This window comes from Ips typographus, linkage group LG12, assembly GCF_016097725.1.
Source record: "Ips typographus isolate SLU linkage group LG12, UJ_Ityp_2.0, whole genome shotgun sequence".
Classification (NCBI taxonomy): Eukaryota; Metazoa; Arthropoda; class Insecta; order Coleoptera; family Curculionidae; genus Ips; species Ips typographus.
Genome location: NC_138433.1, coordinates 1,739,082 through 1,758,371, shown reverse-complemented (window position 1 = coordinate 1,758,371; position 19,290 = coordinate 1,739,082). Strand labels below are relative to the sequence as shown.

Below are 19,290 nucleotides of genomic sequence, written 5' to 3'. Positions count from 1 at the left end.
CGTGGAAAACTCTGGTAGGTAACCATACTTCATTGGAACAAAAAGTCATGAATTGGAATAGCATTTTTAATCTGGAATAATTTACGAGTAATAATTATGTACACTGCGGCACAAATAATTCTAAATAAAGCAAATAGTAAGTATCAAAAAATCACTCAAAGTTACTAGTTAACAGTAAAAATAAATTAGTTATATACAGGTTCGTGTAACAAAAATTGGAAACATTTAAAGAGTTAAATTAAAAAAAAAAAACAAAGCTACAACCCGTTACAGGCATAAGAGTTACAAATATTTGCGTAATATGACTTTTTTCTAAGCCTTCTTTTTATAAGTTGTATTGGATAAATATAGCGTTTCTGTATAATATTTTTTTTTTAAAAGCTGATCTTTGTGTACCTTTGCCTTAACAATAATTGCCAAAACAAAACTGAGTCAACTTGTCTTTAAACGGACACTTACGAGTGCCGGTTATCACAACAGCGCGAATTCATTCAATTGAATGGTTGGTAAGAAAGGGCTGTTCGCGCAGCCCTATACAGTGCGTCCCGAATTGGTTGGAATCTCGGTAACCGCAAGAGCTACAGAGTCGGTTTAAGGGGAAAAGTTTTCGAGAATTTCATGTGAAACTTATTTCCGGTTTCCAAATTAAATTCCGTTTTCCGGAAATTTTGGAAAAACGTCAGAAGGCACTTTTTTACGTAAAACACAATGACGTAAGTCATTTTGTAAATTCTTATGGCCGCCATATTAAATTTTTTGCATGTTTGGAAAGCGCTTAAAAAATCCTTTTCAATCATGTACTTGGTATTATTTAGTTTGTAAAGGGCGGAAAAATGTTTTTTAAATTTTTCCTTATAGTTGGCCATGGAAAACGTCAAAAAACAAATGACAATCAGTGTATAGTGTGCTACAAAAATTATGGAATCAATAAATATGACTTTTTTTTGCAATTTTGTAAAATATAAAAATTAGTAGCTGCACTGCACACTGATTGGCATTTGTTTTTTCATAATGGCGGCGACATTTTCCACGGCCAACTATAACGAAAAAATTCAAGATGGCGGCCATAAGAATTCACAAAACTGACACTTGACAATGACAAATAGATGTTTTCTAATTGCGTCATCGTGTTTAACGTAAAAAAAGTGCCTTAAAACGCCCGCTAGATATGACGTAGACGGTTTTCAACCAATTAGGTGCGACGAGCCACTCATATATTGACAGCAAATTACTTTTGGTCTTGTGAAATAAAAAAACGTGTTATTTGGCAACATGGCACTCAACAACTTTTGAGCATGGTTTGACGTTAGTGACAGTTGTCACGTGATTGTAAAACACTATTCAGCTAGACAGTCACGTGACAATTGGCAAAATAAGTGTCATAAATGTCAGAAACACAAAGAAAGAAAACGTTTTTAAATCCTGATTTTTTCAACTTTTGACGTTAGTGACAGTTGTCACGTGATTTCAGAAGACTGTTTAGCTAGACTATAAAGTGACAATTGTTAAAATAACTGTTAAATCTCAGAAAATCGTCTTGTTTTAGAAAACTGTGTTAAAATGTAATTCTTGCAAATTCTAGTAAAATTTTGACAATTCTGACAGAGAGTGAGAGAGAGAGAGAGACACAGACAGAGAGTATATGAAAAGTTTCACAACCAACATATAAAGGCAAGCGGTAGATTATGTACAAAAAAAAAACGGTAGACCTGGCAACATTGTTAGTTTGTAACTTTTACCGATTCAAATTAATCTTGACAAAACATCTGACAGAAGCCTCTAGAAACTGCTGAAACTGTCTAACAGCTGACAGAAGCCTCTGGCAGCCATTTTTTATTGCCAGAAGCCTCTAGAAACTGCTAAAACTGTCTAACAGCTGACAGAAGCCTCTAAAAACTGCTGAAACTGTCTAACAGCTACCAGAAGCCTCTAGAAACTGCTAAAACTGTCTAACAGCTGACAGAAGCCTCTAGAAACTGCTAAAACTGTCTAACAGCTGACACAAGCCTCTAAAAACTGCTAAAACTGTCTAACAGCTGACAGAGGCCTCTAGAAACTGCTGAAACTGTCTAACAGCTGCCAGAAGCCTCTGGCAGCCATTTTTTATTGCCAGAAGCCTCTAGAAACTGCTAAAACTGTCTAACAGCTGACAGAAGCCTCTAGAAACTGCTGAAACTGTCTAACAGCTGCCAGAAGCCTCTGGCAGCCATTTTTTATTGCCAGAAGCCTCTAGAAACTGCTAAAACTGTCTAACAGCTGACAGAAGCCTCTAAAAATTGCTAAAACTGTCTAACAGCTGACAGAAGCCTCTAAAAATTGCTAAAACTGTCTAACAGCTGACAGAAGCCTCTAAAAACTGCTAAAACTGTCTAACAGCTGCTAGAAGCCTCTAAAAACTGCTGAAACTGTCTAACAGCTGCCAGAAGCCCCTGGCAGCCATTTTTTATTGCCAGAAGCCTCTAGAAACTGCTAAAACTGTCTAACAGCTGACAGAAGCCTCTAGAAACTGCCAAAATTGAAGGGACTTTCATTACGTCACAAAGGATCGTGCCCGGCTCATTTTAATGCATGTATTTTAAAATTTGTATATTCCGATATTTCAGACTTTCCAATTTATATGCAATGAAACAGCAGCTTTACGTTATGTGACGTTTTCCCAATTTTCCAGAAAACGAAAAAAGATAATTAAATTTGGAAACCGGAAATAAGTTTCACATAAAATTCTCTAAAACTTTCCCCCATTTAACCGACTCTGTAGCTCTTACGGATTTTGGAACAAACTGTAGTGACTAAAATAAGGATTTCCTAGAAAAGCATTTCGTCGACTGGCAAACGCTCAAAACGAGGTGTTTATACTAGCCATTGAATAATTAAGTTTTTCCAAATCCTCGTCAACTTGACTGTTACGCAATTCCTGAGTGGTGTAGAGAAATTTGCTCCATTCGTCGTGTCTCGGATGGGCAAAATTCTGCTCGACAATCGATTTGATAACGTTATACTGCGCATCGAACTGACTCACTTACCTCTGCAACATCGTACACATGAATGCGGCCCGTCTTGTCCCCAACGGTGACGTGCAATCCGGACGGGGTCCAAGACACTTTGTTCAGCGCAGGCGCGCCTTCCAGCGTTACGCTGGCCGACGGTACTTCGGTGTCTTGATTTAAATTCCACAAATCCAACCGTCCACTGCTGTCCACGGACGCAAACAGAGCCGGATGTATTGGCGACCATTTTACGTCCATAATGTAATCCCCGTTGTCTTCGAACGAGTAAATCGGTTTCGTATCCTAATTCGGACGGTGATTTGCAACTGACGCAACTCAATCAATCAAAACTCACTTTCAGACTCCACAGTTTAATCGACCAATCGAACGAGGAGGTGAGAAACATGTGCGAGAAGTCAATGCCGCCTTGGACAGCATTCACGCTAATTCCCGTAATCGGTCCTCGGTGTCCTTCGTAAGTTTCCGTTATACCTGTTTTAGCTCCGTGTCGACATGCTGAGTATGCTGCCCCTTTAAATAAAATTCCGCTTAGGCATTCATCAATAACTTAAAAAAATCTTGACACATGGTGAATGCGCATGTATACTTGTCATCTTTAAGAGACAAGCTAAATTTTAATATTTGTTGCTATGTACAGGGTGATTAGTTACATTTGCTCTTATCCTTATCAACTTTAATAGAAAAATGTTAAATATGAAAGTTATAGTCCACGACCTTGCAGGATTTACTTTTTAATATACCGGGTGGATCAAAAAATCTATATGACACAAAGTTATGTTTTTTTAAATGTTTACCCCATTTTAGGTGCGTTTGTGATACAAATTTCCGACCTCTAACCTCAAACGTTCCTGAGATATTGAGCAGACAGATAAGAAAAAAAAAAAAAATTCTCAAAAAAATCAGAAGGTATCACCCTTCAAATTTCTTGACAATTCCAGTTTTTTATAAATTAAGGTCAAACGATGCATGGTACCATAAAAGTGTATAGCAGCTAAAGGTTGCACCCCATCGAGGTACATTTGTGGTAAAAATTTCAGACATCTAACCTGAAACGTTCTTGAGATATTGAGCAAAAACTGCAAAAAAACGAGAGTCAACTTCGACACCCTCTAGCGGCTAAACGGTGTAACTTAGCCGTGCCCGCTCAACGTCACGTAATAGCCTCGTTCACTAGCTTTCTTTTGTTATGCGGTGTGTTTATACAGGGTGTTTCAAATAACCGAGTTATGAACGATTTTCTGGAAAAGTGCACGGAATTTTAATCTAAATTAGCGATTTTTGGGGCCTACTATACTAACGGTGACCATTTTGGATTTTTCTTAATCAAAGTAATTGTTTTTAACTAATTTGAACCTGGGGAACACAAATCTGACGTCCATTTTGCGCTAACTGGCACCGTTTCCGAAATGACTTAGAAATTATGTCAATTTTGACGCTTTTTAGGGCGTGGCACCCTTGCAAAATGCCATTTTTACAAATGACACTTTACGTGATTTTTGTACTATTAACCTGAAGGTATTTAAGCAGTTGAGGTTAATTTTGAAAATAAAAAATTTTCTAAAAAAAAAATCACACCCTTGAAAATTCTTGACAATTTTAAATTTTTCAAGGTCAAACGGTGCATGGTACCAAAAAAGTGTGTAGAAGGTAAAAGTTGCATCCCATCGAGGTGCATTTGTGGTAAAAATTTCAGACCTCTAACCTGAAACGTTCCTGAGATATTGAGCAAAAACTGCAAAAAAAGAAGAGTCAACTTTGACGCCCTCTAGCGGCTAAGCGGGGCAACTTATCCGAGCCCGCTCACCGTCAGGGGATAGCCCCAATCATTAGCTTTCTTTTGTTATACGGTGGTTTTATACAGGGTGTTTCAAATAGGCGAGTTTTGAATGATTTTCTAGAAAAGTGCACCGAAATTTCGCTCAAATTTATGAATGTCTGGTTTCGAGGAGGGTGGCCAAAGTAAGGCTGCTAAAGCAAAAACAGTTGAATATTGACACAAACATTTTACATCAAGTAGGCCTAGAATTTGACGTAGATTCCAAAAATCGAATAAAAAATTATAAGTTTGTTCCTCAAATTTGACTGTTGGATTATCTAGGAATATGTGCAAATATCTACAAGATTGATATTTGGTATTTTTTTATAAAATAAAATCTAAACAAGTTACAAGGATGTTAAAAATTCATTGAATTATATTACATTATTACATTTTATTGTCAATAACTCGGCTATTTTGACAGTTACAGGGTGGTTCAATATACCAATTTGTAGCCCTTGAAATTCTCTTTTGACCACCCTGTATAGTGTTTTTCCTAAAATGCCGAATAACTGAGTTATTTACTGTTAAAACTGAGTGGTTTGCTGTAAAGTTTTAAGTTGACATTTTTCACTTTGACAGCCCATAATTCTGTTATTTTAACAGTTACAGGGTGGTTCAATGTACCAATTTGTAGCCCTAAAAATTGTCTTTTGACCATTCAAGAGATTAGAACAAATGTAACCAATCACGTGTATGTTTTAAATGTACGTGTATTTAATTCCGGAAAAATGCGTTGATTTCATAACCTTACAAGATACTGTAAACTCACTGTTTTTACTCTTATAAATAAAAAAATGTTCTGACAGTGCACAAATATAAGTGATAGGCAACCCTTTATTGTTGTTTGTGTATTTATGGTTGCCTACCAGTGCAGCTCTTAAAACCAGCATATAGCAAAAACTAAAGTATATTGGAATGACGTCACATTAAAATCCTTTACCTTTCTGTTATATCATCCCAAATTACTACATACTTCTGCAATAAATAATCTCTAAAATAACAATAGATTATTATATCATAAACGAACACATTTGAGTGATGGTTAAGGCTTCACTTAACAGAGATTTTTTAGTGGAGAAATACAAAATCGTCACTGCACATTTAGATTTCCTGAGGAGTATTTATCATATCCACTCTATGTGTACAATATTGTATTTTGGTTTCTACTATTATGTTAATTTAATTTCGACTCCCAAAATGTTACAGCAAATTACATTTCAAACAACATTTCAAGTACTACTTGTACTATTAGTGCATTTGCTCAGGTTCTGATACTCACCCTCTTCAGATCCAACAACGAAATTATTCACGTCCGAACTGGGAAAGTCCATACAAGTGACGGCCACCGGTTTACCCTGCTGCATGCGATGCAAATCGCGTATCTCCTGCGGTTGACCGAGCATGTCCAACGACCAGGAGCACATTCTGCCATCGGTCGAAATGCTGATCAGATTGTGCGCGTTCTGAGTGCCCACCACGGCCATACAGTACACCGGGTGCTGCGTAAAAGCGCCTATTTACAAACGTGGGGGAAAAAAAGGACCGTCTTACGGTGTGCGCGCCCGCTGACAGTGGAGTTCTCTGGATGGGCGTTCGTTTTTGCACTCTGTTGTCCCACAACACTATTTGGCCGGAATAGGTACCGCCCAAAATCAGATTCGGATGAAACCTGCGTAGTAACATTTGCAAACCAATTTTTGACTAATCAAGACTCACCTAGCAAAAGTAGTTGATAACACAGCACTCTGACAATGGAATATATACTCGGGAGTGGTTTTCTTAAATTTGGTGTTCCACACCAGCACCACTCCGTCTGGATCATTAGGCGATTCCTCATTAGCATTATATGAAGCCAGTAGCAACTCTGGAAACTGCGGCGACCAATCCAAAGAGGTAATCGTCCTGTTTTTAGACCACCTGCGAAGCAGTTTAGTTTCAGTTACCCACTCCTCAACCATTTTGTAGTTACAAAACCTTTCATCGTAAAACGTCCGATTAAAGGAAATCCTCTGATGGCACTTTTCATCTAAAGCTTCTTCTCCTATACCCGAATAGTCGGTGTAAATGTCCACTGTTTCGCACAACGCCCTCTCCATAATTCTACCCGCCCTGCTCACAAACTGTTGAAACTTATCCGAAAGTATTACCATTTGCTTTTCCTCCTCGCTAAGTTCCCGTACTGCAAAACACAATTTAAACAATAACCAGAAGTAAACGTAAGCAAAATTGCTCACTCTCTTTAGCTTCTTGCTCTTTTTTTGCCTCTTGTTCCACCTGGGTGACTGCGGGTTGCACTTCTTTGACCTGGGGCAGACCATGGGGCAGAATACCGGGCGGCAGCTTGCTGACGCCAAGATGGGGCAACGAGCTCTCCTCGTCCTCTCCTTGCGGATCGCCATACGTCAGAACTATAGGTGAATATTTGGGCCGCTCTATGGCGCTTTCACGCCCTCACAAACTTACACACAAGTCAGTTATTAACAGATGTTTTCTGTTTTTATTGTGAATAATTCCAAAAATTCCTTTCTAATTACGGTAGATTAGCTAGTAATTGACCAGTTAAACAAATTTGAATATTATCAGCAACCTTTTCACTCAAAGCATACAAATTAACTTGGTAAGTTGGTTAACTAGTTTTTTTCCCACTCAGGAGTGTCAGATACTTCCAATTTAAGTTTCTTACCTTTTTTTTCATATTATTTGTCGTTGTACTTTTTTATAGGCAAAGTTTCTGAGTTTCTTCTTTGAATTAACTAATTACCTTATTTACTACCAGAATCCGGATTTCTAGACATTTTGCTCTTTGTAAATAACAACCTTTGACATGTAATGTGAACGATTTATGCGAAAACACGTCATTTGACAGATTTTTTGTATGCTTTTTACTTCTTTTTGTGCAATAGAGATATTGAAGGCTTCTGAGAAACAAATACCTACATACCAATTTGAGGTTACAAAGTATCAATTTAAAACAACTTTAACCTGACCAAAACATTTTAAAATGCCCCTAAAGTGGTCGAAAATATGTACAAACAATCCAAAACACTATAGAAGCTCTAAAATGCCTTGCAAAAGCTTCCAAATGCTTTTCAATTTATCTAGAAGCTCTCAAAAGATTTCAAGACAGTCTAAAAGCTTCCAGAGCAGTGTGACAGCTTAAAAGCAGTTCAATACTTTTTCCTCTTATTAGGAAGGCCAAACCATTTAATTGATCAACCAATATTGCATATTACTGGAAAGCCCATTTCATTGGCTATCCATTGACGTATAAAAGTACATACTTTGTCATTGAAATAAAACAGTTGTTCAAGTTTAAACAAAACAGTGCATACAAATTGGCTAGAAAAGTTTGGTTAACTTTGAATCCCTCTAGTGGCCAAACCATTTAACTAATCAGCCAATGTTGCATGTTGCTGAAAAGCCCATTTCATTGGTTATCCATTGACGTATAAAAGTCCATACTTTGTTATTGAAATAAGACAGTTATTCAGGTTTAAGTAAAACAGTGCATTCAAATTGGCTAGAAAAGTTTGATTAACTTTGAATCCCTCTAGAGGCCAAACCATTTAACTGATCAGCCAATGTTGCATATTGCTGGAAAGCCCATTTCATTGGCTATCCATTGACGTATAAAAGTACATACTTTGTCATTGAAATAAAACAGTTGTTCAAGTTTAAACAAAACAGTGCATACAAATTGGCTAGAAAAGTTTGGTTAACTTTGAATCCCTCTAGAGGCCAAACCATTTAACTGATCAGCCAATGTTGCATGTTGCTGGAAAGCCCATTTCATTGGCTATCCATTGACGTATAAAAGTACATACTTTGTCATTGAAATAAAACAGTTGTTCAAGTTTAAACAAAACAGTGCATACAAATTGGCTAGAAAAGTTTGGTTAACTTTGAATCCCTCTAGAGGCCAAACCATTTAACTGATCAGCCAATGTTGCATATTGCTGGAAAGCCCATTTCATTGGCTATCCATTGACGTATAAAAGTACATACTTTGTCATTGAAATAAAACAGTTGTTCAAGTTTAAACAAAACAGTGCATACAAATTGGCTAGAAAAGTTTGGTTAACTTTGAATCCCTCTAGAGGCCAAACCGTTTAACTGATCAGCCAATGTTGCATACTGCTGGAAAGCCCATTTCATTGGCTATCCATTGACGTATAACAGTCCATACTTTGTTATTGAAATAAGACAGTTATTCAGGTTTAAGTAAAATAGTGCATTCAAATTGGCTAGAAAAGTTTGGTTAACTTTGAATCCCTCTAGAGGCCAAACCATTTAACTAATCAGCCAATGTTGCATGTTGCTGAAAAGCCCATTTCATTGGTTATCCATTGACGTATAAAAGTCCATACTTTGTTATTGAAATAAGACAGTTATTCCTCTTTATTCCTCTAAAGCATACCAGAACCTTTGGCATGCTCTTTAAACTGTCCAAATGCTCCTCAAGTACTTTAAAAATGTTTTAAAACACTACAGGCACTGCAAAAGCAGTCGAAAACCTTCCAAAAGCTTTTAGAACAGTCTGAAAGCTCTCAAAACATATCAAGACAGTCTAACAGTTTTTGTATGGTTTTATAGCAGTTTAAAAGTTTCTAGAACCGTCTACAAGGATGCAAATGTCTCAAAAACAGTCCAGTATGCTCTTTAATGCCCCTAAAGTAGTCTAAAAAGGTTTTAAAACTCCAAAATGCTTCTAAAGCAGTTGGAAGCCTTCCAAAAGGCTTTAGAACACTCTAAAGGCTTCCAAATGATCTTCAACTAGTCTGGAAGTAGTTTAAGTAGTAGTTTTCACGATTTTAATACTTTTTAATCCGGATTCTATTTATTACCGTCTATTCAAATGTGTTTGGTCAATTACTTTTGTGAGTGGTTAAGAAAAACAGTTTTCAGCTGCTTTTCTTGACCATCAGCTGCTTTTTCTTGACCAACGTTATATTAGACAAAAATTCTTCATTAATAACTGACCCTTGTTCACGCCATGCTCGCATACGCTCTGAATTTGAAACAACGCACATTCAAGCTAGTTTTCCTGTATCTGTTTTGATTTTATAGTACGTGGGAATCAAAGTGAAACTTACGGTTAGCAAAGCAGAATACAATTTAGTTATTATACGAGTTGAAGGTGCACAATCATTTTAATTAATTGAGCAACGCTTTCATTCATCTGAAGACACACACATCAAAAGCATTCACTACTCAAAAAAAAAAAAACATAAAAATAGCAATTTAAGCTTGTGTAGAGAGACGTGGAGATTACATAAAAAGGATGGACTTGAAGACGTTTTAACTGGAGGGAAAAGCTTGTTGATCAGATATTAGGCTAGGGTAGGACTATAAGGCAGTACTGATCCCCATTCCCTGCAAGCTCGAGTCGAGTGTTAGTCAACATAACTGTTAGTACAACTCCAAGAGTTCAGTAAGTTAAAAATCATGTCTAGTGAGTCTGTGATTTTGTGTTAATATGTCGCCACCCAGTTACTGAGAGAAAAATGCTAAAAATCATTCACCAAAACAACAATGTTAAACCTAAGCTATGGCATAGCCACCTACCTGTGAACTCATCTTCCCACTCTAAACCTGGATTTAGGTTGTATTCGTCTGCCGTAGGGTGGGAGTGAAAAGAAATAGTAAGATTAGGATTTAAAAAAAATTACGATTTAAATTTAATAAGAGTGTTACAAGTTAAAAATGCTGCCTATTTACACAAAAATAAGTTAAAGCTAGGAGACTGTTTGCCTTTAACACCAACTTATTTTTACTTGATGCAGCTGGAAAAATTCGGCTCGGTTCACTCTTTTTTTTCCTTGGAAAAGTTTTCAGACCAAAAATCGCGCAACATGCTGTTAGGTAATTAGTTAATGGAATTAATATGACCCAATCAAGCCCAGGTTTACACATAATCAATCTGTAAACCTAACTTAAGCTTTAGCAAGCAATTCAGTAGAGACAAAGTGTGGACATTTCAAAATTACCAATTATAGTTCTATAGAGCCAGAAAAACGAATGTGACGTCACTGTTGACAAAACCATAATGTCAAATAAGTCAAAAAAAGCCATAATCACTCACTGACACTCAAATTCGACAAAAATCGGTTTGGTGCTTCCAGTCACTTTTTTAACCTTGTAATTCCTTAGTGGCAAAAACACTTTAATACAATCTTGTAGAGAATAAAATTTCCTAAAACTTTCATTCTCTACATTTTTTTCTACCACGTCACATTCCCTCTGCTCAATTCATAGTATATCCATAATAAAACCGTTTTTGAAATTTCCACACTGTAATAAAACAGTCGGTTCAAGCAAAACATACAACAAGCATCTATGTACACAATGAAAACTAAAAGTACCAGACAATTTTGCTGGAACTATACAAATATTCAAAACGAGAGAAAATTGCTCAAAAGGGACACCAAAGCGCTGACGTGTGATTGGATATTGATGGACTCAAGGACGTGACGTGATCTATTGCCAGGGAAGTGAGGATTGATAAATATGGTGACGTAATACTATAATTTGTATGCAAGAAGCAGTACTATTTTAGCTTTTAGAAGCGTTCGGAATCTAGAAACTTACCGTAATAGTCTGTGGCATGGGCTAAACAATTAAAAAAAAATAAATTGTTGAATTAAACTGTCAACATTTTCATTACTACTAATTTCTACTTCAGTTGGTAATTCAAAAAAGCAATTTTAAAGGTTATGGTGGAAAGAAAAAGGGGATTTAATCGCCATACTAGGACACAAGTGCGCTAAACTATTACTAGTGCCAGAAGGTTTTAAGTCATGCACGGGCGTGCATACCTTTACGTGGCCTCCACCAATCCTCCATGTAGCCTTTAAGTGGAGATGACGATGTGGAAGAAAATCCTTGTTAGCAATTATGATACAAAATGGTAGATGATACTGCTACGAGAGCCCACATTTGTTTTACTTTTATTGGTACAACCAAAGGCCAATTAAGTTAGAAGAAAGTTATCAGTGAAGAAGAAGTCATTATTTACATTACTGTACCAAAATTAATCTCTTAATTTCATTGGTTCTCATGATTTTACAAAAGGATTGCATACTGCCCATAAAGACAACAATCCTGTATGAGTGGTTGCATAATAATGTAAACAGAAAGTTTGTGATTTCAGATCCGAGTGTGTCATGATCCAAAAGTCATGTGACCTTTCTGTGATTTTTGTAACAATGCTGCCATGTGACTTTCAGATCCGAAATCACCATTATAGACATAAAACCAATCAATACTGGTGATTAGTAGATGATTAGTTTGGATGATAGTAGTTCAAAGGAATTACCAACAATATTTTCTAACCATAAAAAGTCTGGTGAACTTACCATCACGTAGTTCATGTCCTGTTGCTGTAGTCTGGGTCTGTTTAGTGTAAAGTACAACTTCTTTAGGTGGTATGTTGGTAGTCTGAACAGGAACAACAGTTAACTGAGGTGCTTTCTTCCTCACAGCAATAACACTACACGAAAACATTCTAAATCATCCAAAATTCCAATTACCCGATCAAAAACTTACTTGTTTGGCAAACTGTTCATCTGCAATGAAGCATCAGGAGTGTGATTTCTGCTTGGTTCTGGAGTTAAGGAGTTCAAGGTTGAAGATAGGCTGGAGTAAACATCAGATAAAGGGGCCACCCCCACCTCACTGAGCATCTGATCTAACTCCCTCATGTCACCCCCGGCGCCCAAATGTATTCGATTGGTGGACTCTTTCACATCTTTTAACTCCTTTTCTCGCCGCCTCCGTTCTTTCTCCTCCCGAATGGCTTGGAGTTTGGCCTTTTTCTTCTCTAATTCCGCTCTTCGATCCGACATGGTCGGTTTGGGTCTATCTGTAAGCAGTTCCATGATTTTGAACGCCTGGCTTGGGACTGGATAATCTGAGTCACCCACCACCAAGAAAAACAAAAATGACACCGGACCTGCGTTGTCCTAAAAATCGATGGGAACAGGAACGAAAGGTAAAGTCCAGTGCCGGAGTTAAAGAGATTAAATCTTCAGGAGTAGAGTAGATATGTCACTTTTTTTAGGGGATACCGTTATTTTAACTAAGCAGGAAAACGGTGTTTTTGAGGTAACCGTAAGATGATAGCTCACTTACCTCAACAAACTCGAAATGGGGTCCACGGGGTAACTATTGCACTGGGGTATTGCTTTAACGTAATTTAATGCTGTTGATTTTAGAAGCTAAATTCGGGATTTTATTTTACAACGCCCGATACAGTCCACCATGTTTTTTTTACTTTTTTTTTTGACAGTTTTGTTGACAGCTGACGAGGAGTTTTTCACTGTCAAAAAGTGATAAAACTAACCTCACTTTATATTATAAATGAATTTTATTTCTATTATCCGACAGGCGTATGGACTAAATAGCATTACATTAATTAAAAGCTTTCTACTAAGTACTAACGATAAATAAGGTAGTCTTTGTGTTTTTTTTTTAGTTTTTTCAGTTCAGTGTTAACCTCCGAAAGCCCCTATACTACTACACTTGCGCGATTGTCAGAACTGTCATTAGTGTCAGTCAAAACCAAAAACATAAACATTGTCATCTTAATTACTCATCTCTGAATTGATTAAAAAGTCTCAAAAAGTTAATTTTCTAAATATGAATCGTTTATTTGGACGAGGTAAACCCAAAGAACCGGGTCCTAGCATCTCCGACTGTATAGCAGGGGTGAGTTTAAATACATCCTAATATCTTAACTTAGGTGAGAAAGTTTAGGTGGACACCAGGGCTGAGGGTGTTGAGAAGAAAATCAACGCTTTGGAGAATGATTTACGTAAATTCCGCGATCAAATGTCGAAAATGCGAGAAGGGCCGGCCAAAAATGCAGTTAAAGCTAAGGCTCTTAGAATCCTCAAGCAGAAGAAATTGTATGAAAATCAACTGGACAATTTAAGGTAAAGTGGCTTGCTTTAAAACTTAAAAACCCCACAGTAGTTGACTTGATTAGGGGCCAGTCTTTCAACATGGAACAAGCGAATTTTGCTCATCAAACTTTAAAAGACACTCAAGCCACTGTAATTGCTATGAAAGATGGCATGAAAGCAATGAAGAAGGAGTTTAAGAAAATCAACATTGATGACATTGATGTGAGTGGTAAAGGTTGAATTTAAACAGTAATCAGGGTTTTGACTGTAGGATGTCCAAGATGAGTTGGCTGATATGTTGGATCAAGCTGACGAAGTTCAGGAAGCTTTAGGGAGGACTTACAACACTCCTGAACTTGATGATGATGAGTTAGCGGCTGAACTGGATGCTCTGGGTGATGAAATTGCCTTGGATGATGATCAGAGCTATTTGGATGATATAGGCAAAGCTCCTGAAGCTCCAATTAACAAACCTGAAGCTGATGGAAGTAGAATAAATAAGGTTGCTTTTTGTTTCAGTTCAAATGTTTATGGGGCTAAACTATTTTACTATTTTTTAAGGATGGAGTTCCTGTAGATGAGTTTGGATTGCCACAACTGCCTTCTAACCATTGAAATAAGCTTTGTTTATGTATTTCCATGTTAAACTTAAACTTATTATAATCTAGTGTGGTATTAAGATGAAATAAGCATTATCTAGTTGTTGGACTTTTTGTTTGCAATTTTTTAAGTGAAGCTTGTAAATTGTATTTTAAATTAAATTCTTCTATAGTTTGTTTAGTTGGCTTTGCTTATTGGTTATGGATATAATGGGATTATTTCCACATAAGGAATGTACAGTGAAGATCAAAGTAAAAGGGAGTGACGTCACGATTTAATAGAAACACATCAGTTTAGAAAAACAATATAATAATTTATTTTTAAGCGGTGATTTATGTTACAGCTTTATGATAACCTACTCTGCTACCTGTATAGTCCACGATTTGTCTTCCATGCTCAGAATAATGGCTTGTTCAATTTTCTCATGCAACCAAATCAGAATTTCCTTAGAACCGTCTATTCGGATTTGTTGTTCTTGATTGCTTTCCGTCTTAAACAGTTCATCACGATTTTTTTTACAACATTTCAGCTTCTAAAGGTACTCACCTGTCTCATATTGAGCACCAAATCCACAAAGTCAATTTTAGGCAGTGATATTATGTCGTCCAAGTTTGTGGACCATTCCACTTCCCAAGGCGACCAAAGACTGCACTTGTTGATGCGTATTAAGTGTCTATAATAATTGAAAAGCAATAATTTTTTAAATTTTTCCTTATTAAACTTACTCTAGTGTGACAATAACAATCGATTTTCCAGTGCGATCTACCGAAACGTGCGTCCAGTATTTGTCGTTGGCAAACCTGGAATTCCCGACAGTCTCTACAAGGTGATGTCCTATTGAATTGTAGACTGAAAATGGCGTTAATCCCTGCAAAATACACGTTAATGCAATTATGTACACTCCATCCCAGGCGAAGTGGCAGTGACGCAATAAACTGTAACGTCAAATCGAAATTCACTCATGTCTTAGATTAGTTCCAAAGGTTTTCGTTGATATATTCGTTATATTTCAGAGATGTAAAAGCGGTATTTTCCGGTCGGGAAAATGTCTATTTTTGGAAATTTTCCGGAAAATTACTTAAATATTTTCCTTGATAGGGAACTGTCAAACTTGTCATGCATTCTAAGGAGATTAGTTAAGACATCTAAGCGCCATTTGAACCGTCGAACTTTTCTACTATATATGGTATACAGGGTGATCAGGAGACAATTTCAAGGGCTACAAATTGGTATATTGAACCACCCTGTAACTGTCAAACTAACAGAGTTATGGGCTGTCACAGTAAAAACTGTCAAAATCAAACAACTCAGCTTTAACAGTGAATAACTCGCTTATTTGACGTTTTAGCTAAAAACGCTTTACAGGGTGGTCAAAAGAGAATTTCAAGGGCTACAAATTGGTATATTGAACCACCCTATAATTGTCAAAATAACCGAATTTTTGGAATCTACGTCAAATTATAGGCCTACTTGATGTAAAATGTTTGTATCGATATTCAATTGTTTTTGCTGTGGCAGCCTTACTTTGACCACCCTCCTCGAAAGCAGAAATTCCCAATTTGAGCGAGATTTTGGTGCACTCGTCCAGAAAATCGTCCATAACTCGCTTATTTGAAACACCCTGTATAAACACACCGTATAACAAAAGAAAGCTAATGAATGGGGCTATCACGTGACGTTGAGCGGGCACGGCTAAGTTGCCCCGTTTAGTCGCTAGAGGGCGTCAAAGTTGACTCTCATTTTTTTGCAGTTTTTGCTCAATATCTCAGGAACGTTTCAGGTTAGAGGTCTGAAATTTTTATCACAAATGCACCTCAATGGGATGCAACTTTTACCTTCTATACACTTTTTTGGTACCATGCACCGTTTGACCTTGAAAAATTAAAAACTAGAATTGTCAAGAATTTTCCAGGATGATACCTTTTGATTTTTTTCCAAACATTTTTTATTTTCAAAATTAACCTCAACTGCCTAAATATCTTCAGGTTAATAGTGTAAAAATGACGTAAAGTGTCATTTGTCAAAATGTCATTTTACTAGGGTGCCACGCCCTAAAGTGTCAAAATTGACATAATTTCAAGGTCATCTCCGAAACGGTGCCAGTTAGAGCAAAATGGACGTCAGATTGGAGTTCCCCAGGTTCAAATTCGCTAAAAACAATTAGTTTGATTAAGGAAAATCCCAAATGGTCACCGTTAGTATAGTAGGCCCAAAAAATCTCTAATTTAGACTAAATTTCCGTGCACTTTCCAGAATATCCTGGCTTATTTGATACACCCTGTATAAAACCACCATATAACAAAAGCTAGTGAACGGGGCTATCACGTGACGTTGAGCGGGCACGGCTAAGTTGTCCCGTTTAGCCGCTAGAGGGCGTCAAAGTTGACTCTCGTTTTTTTGCAGTTTTTGCTCAATATCTCAAGAACGTTTCAGGTTAGAGGTCTGAAATTTTTACCACAATATGCACCTAGATGGGATGCAACTTTTACCTTCTATACACTTTTTTGGTACCATGCACCGTTTTACCTTGAAAAATTAAAAACTAGAATTGTCAAGCATTTTCAAGCAAATTATTTTTAAAATTAACCTCAACTCACTAAATACCTTCAGGTAAATTATTTTTAAATTTTCAGATTTTCAGAAATTTAATTTTCCGGAAATTTTACAACCCTGGTTTTGCCTACCAATCCTTTTTAACGAGAGCACTCGGCAACATGGCATCAGTCTATTGTTAAGGTTAGCAAAGGACAGAAACATATTGATTGACATTTGACATTTGACGGTGCTTCAGTTGTTTACCGATTTGACAACTCACAAGCCAAGAGTGAGGTTAAGCCGGTAAAAAGCAAAATATAAACAAGATAGATAAGACAAGTGCGGAAAAAGCGATTCTGGACTGTGTGTGTGTGTGTTATTTTCTTGATGGCAAACCTGCAAAGTAAGGTAAGTAACCCACCTTCTGTATGTCACCTAAAACCTCTAAAAAATCACCCGCTGTTTGCCCTCACTGTACTGTTTAAACATGTTGGGTTATCGAAAATATGAAAAACTCAAATAATATCAGTTGCAAGGGGAAAAGTGTGTCAAAATCAGGAACGACAATTATTGCGTCACTACCCCCTAGCCCTGGGATAGACTTATAATAGAGCAGTTTAAATCACTGACCAAATGGTCTCGGTATCTGGGTGGTCTTTGGTGTATTTTAATGGGTTCCCGTAGAAACACAGCTCTTTGCAAGGCTTCTCTAGCTATTTCCACAAAATCACACTTGTCATCTGGATGTTTGGTTAGCAGTGAAAGTAAGGCTTTTCCGGATGTTTTGAAAAACATCTCACCATCACATTGATGGATACTTGCCCCTAAAGTCCCCATGGCCAGCATTCACGTGATTGGTCAAAATCAAAAAACTTACCACAACTATTCTTGACAAACAATTGAATCAACGCCACAGGGAGGGCGCTTTCGAAACTCTTGCCAGCCCTAGGCACCACTGTTATGGTACGGGGTGTAATTGCCACGCTGCCGCGTTTCTTGACCAGTTTACCTCCGTCCATATTAAAGTTGGGGAAAACGTCCAGAATGCAGGTTTCAATGGCGGCCGGTGACATGGCCACGTGACCCAAAATACACTGACAGCTGTAGAGGACCGTGTCGGGCACCAGGTTTGCCAGAGTTGCTGTTGGCTCCACGTCTCTTTCGAAAGTGTTCACCAGCACCTGGAGGCCGAGCACTTGGGCGTAGTACTGTTGTAGAAAGCGGATAGTCACGTGATTTGTTAGGGTGTGCATGGCTTTGGTGTAGCCTAAGTCGGTCCATTCTGCTGAGGGTATTCTGAAAAATTGCGTTTTTATCTATATTTCGATTTGTTGAAACTTAAAAAGTGGCGATTATTATGCAATTTCCAAGGAAAAGTTACCAAAACTTTGCAGGTCTACAAAGTGCTAATGTTAATTGTTTTTTGAACACCCTGTATATGTTTAATCGTGTTGCGGTGAAAGGACAGTTCTATACGGACATTTTGAGCTTTTTACAGTCGCTGCAACTCCAAAAATGGCAAAGATACAACATTTTGAAAATTATTGAGCAATTTCCAAAAAAAGTCCAAAATATCTTGGAAGTTACAGTTACAACTACTTAACCTAACCTAACCTAACTTAACCTAACCTAATTTAAGGTCCTTTGGCATAAATATACCCTTTGCTGTGCACTGAAACCCTCCTGGAGCAAAAATTGCACTTTTTGTAAAAATAGCATATTTTTTGACACACGTCGCTTTGACCCTTAATTACTCCCTTACTTGACCAGATACGTCAAAATGTCATAGAAAACAAAAGATAGAGCAGATTTCAAGCTTTCCAAAAATATCCCCACATGAGTTGATTGATAACACCGTTTGGCCGCTAGAGGGCGTCAAAATTCTTTCACCATAAAATCACATATTTTGAGACACACCTTGCTTTGACCCTAAATTACTCCCTTACTTGACAAGATACGTGAAAATGTCATAGAAAACAAAAGATAGAGCAGATTTCAAGCTTTCCAAAAATATGCCCACATGATTTTATTGATAACACCGTTTGGCCGCTAGAGGGCGTCAAAATTCTTTCACCATAAAATCACATATTTTGAGACACACCTTGCTTTGACCCTAAATTACTCCCTTACTTGACAAGATACGTTAAAATGTCATAGAAAACAAAAGATAGAGCAGATTTCAAGCTTTCTAAAAATATTCCCCCATGATTTTATTGATAACACCGTTCACGTAGTTTCAAGAAATTACAGACAAAATGGCGTCCCAGGCCGCCATGAGGGCGACAAATTTGATTAACTTTTTTAGCACATTTTTGTAAATATCTCGAAAACTAGGTGAGTTAGAATTTTCAAATTTTTACCATAAGTGTACTTTAGTAAAACGCAACTTTTATCTTTTATAAACTTTTTTTGAAAAATGTACCGT

General features: G+C 37.2%; 3 protein-coding genes and 1 long non-coding RNA gene across 14 annotated transcripts in view; 2 read left to right on the top strand and 2 right to left on the bottom strand.

Moving 5' to 3' along the window:
- Positions 1-50: 50 nt before the first annotated feature.
- LOC145736412 (cytoplasmic dynein 1 intermediate chain-like) lies at positions 51-13,118 on the bottom strand. Of its 11 annotated transcripts, none has more exons than XM_081990839.1 (13): positions 12,958-13,118; positions 12,373-12,688; positions 12,183-12,316; positions 11,416-11,436; positions 10,393-10,440; positions 7,062-7,235; positions 6,802-7,006; positions 6,544-6,744; positions 6,379-6,496; positions 6,107-6,326; positions 3,343-3,518; positions 3,024-3,290; positions 51-2,968 (listed from the first exon to the last, which is right to left on the bottom strand). In XM_081990839.1, exons 2-13 carry the CDS (start codon positions 12,669-12,671, stop codon positions 2,837-2,839), a joined length of 1,995 nt encoding a protein of 664 aa, XP_081846965.1. In that variant the 5' UTR covers positions 12,672-12,688; positions 12,958-13,118; the 3' UTR covers positions 51-2,836. The 11 variants fall into 11 exon arrangements, with proteins under 11 accessions (XP_081846965.1, XP_081846968.1, XP_081846966.1 ...); XM_081990842.1 differs by having other exon boundaries at positions 7,062-7,211; XM_081990840.1 differs by lacking the exon at positions 12,958-13,118 and adding an exon at positions 12,750-12,873.
- A 252-nt stretch (positions 13,119-13,370) lies between these two features.
- On the top strand, positions 13,371-14,510 carry Vps60 (vacuolar protein sorting 60). The gene is made up of 5 exons (XM_081990913.1): positions 13,371-13,533; positions 13,582-13,760; positions 13,814-13,952; positions 14,002-14,232; positions 14,292-14,510. The coding sequence occupies exons 1-5, from the start codon at positions 13,465-13,467 to the stop codon at positions 14,343-14,345; spliced, it is 672 nt and encodes a 223-aa protein (XP_081847039.1). The 5' UTR covers positions 13,371-13,464; the 3' UTR covers positions 14,346-14,510.
- Positions 14,511-14,622: 112 nt separating this feature from the next.
- Positions 14,623-19,290, bottom strand: part of LOC145736402 (intermembrane lipid transfer protein VPS13A-like) — a 42,943-nt gene continuing 38,275 nt past the window's right edge. Inside the window, exons 39-43 of the mRNA XM_081990818.1 lie at positions 17,743-18,161; positions 17,496-17,689; positions 15,056-15,198; positions 14,877-15,003; positions 14,623-14,820 (exon numbers count right to left, since the gene is read on the bottom strand). Of these exons, the coding sequence (XP_081846944.1) occupies positions 14,686-14,820; positions 14,877-15,003; positions 15,056-15,198; positions 17,496-17,689; positions 17,743-18,161 (1,018 nt within the window). The 3' untranslated portion in view covers positions 14,623-14,685. The remainder of the gene's footprint in view (positions 14,821-14,876; positions 15,004-15,055; positions 15,199-17,495; positions 17,690-17,742; positions 18,162-19,290) is intronic.
- Positions 17,155-19,290, top strand: part of LOC145736448 (uncharacterized) — a 60,693-nt gene continuing 58,557 nt past the window's right edge. The window contains exon 1 of the long non-coding RNA XR_014179931.1: positions 17,155-17,273. This is a non-coding gene — a long non-coding RNA (uncharacterized LOC145736448). The remainder of the gene's footprint in view (positions 17,274-19,290) is intronic.

Coding starts and splice junctions, on each gene's coding strand:
- LOC145736412 (XM_081990849.1), bottom strand. CDS start 12,704: ATGGAACTGCTTACAGATAGACCCAAACCGACCATGTCGGATCGAAGA. Junction 11,709..12,182: donor AGGACATGAACTACGTGATG/GTAAGTTCACCA, acceptor ATTGCTAACAAG/GATTTTCTTCCACATCGTCA. Junction 11,437..11,642: donor TTGGTGGAGGCCACGTAAAG/GTATGCACGCCC, acceptor TTAATTGTTTAG/CCCATGCCACAGACTATTAC.
- Vps60 (XM_081990913.1), top strand. CDS start 13,465: ATGAATCGTTTATTTGGACGAGGTAAACCCAAAGAACCGGGTCCTAGC. Junction 13,761..13,813: donor AATCAACTGGACAATTTAAG/GTAAAGTGGCTT, acceptor TGACTTGATTAG/GGGCCAGTCTTTCAACATGG. Junction 14,233..14,291: donor ATGGAAGTAGAATAAATAAG/GTTGCTTTTTGT, acceptor CTATTTTTTAAG/GATGGAGTTCCTGTAGATGA.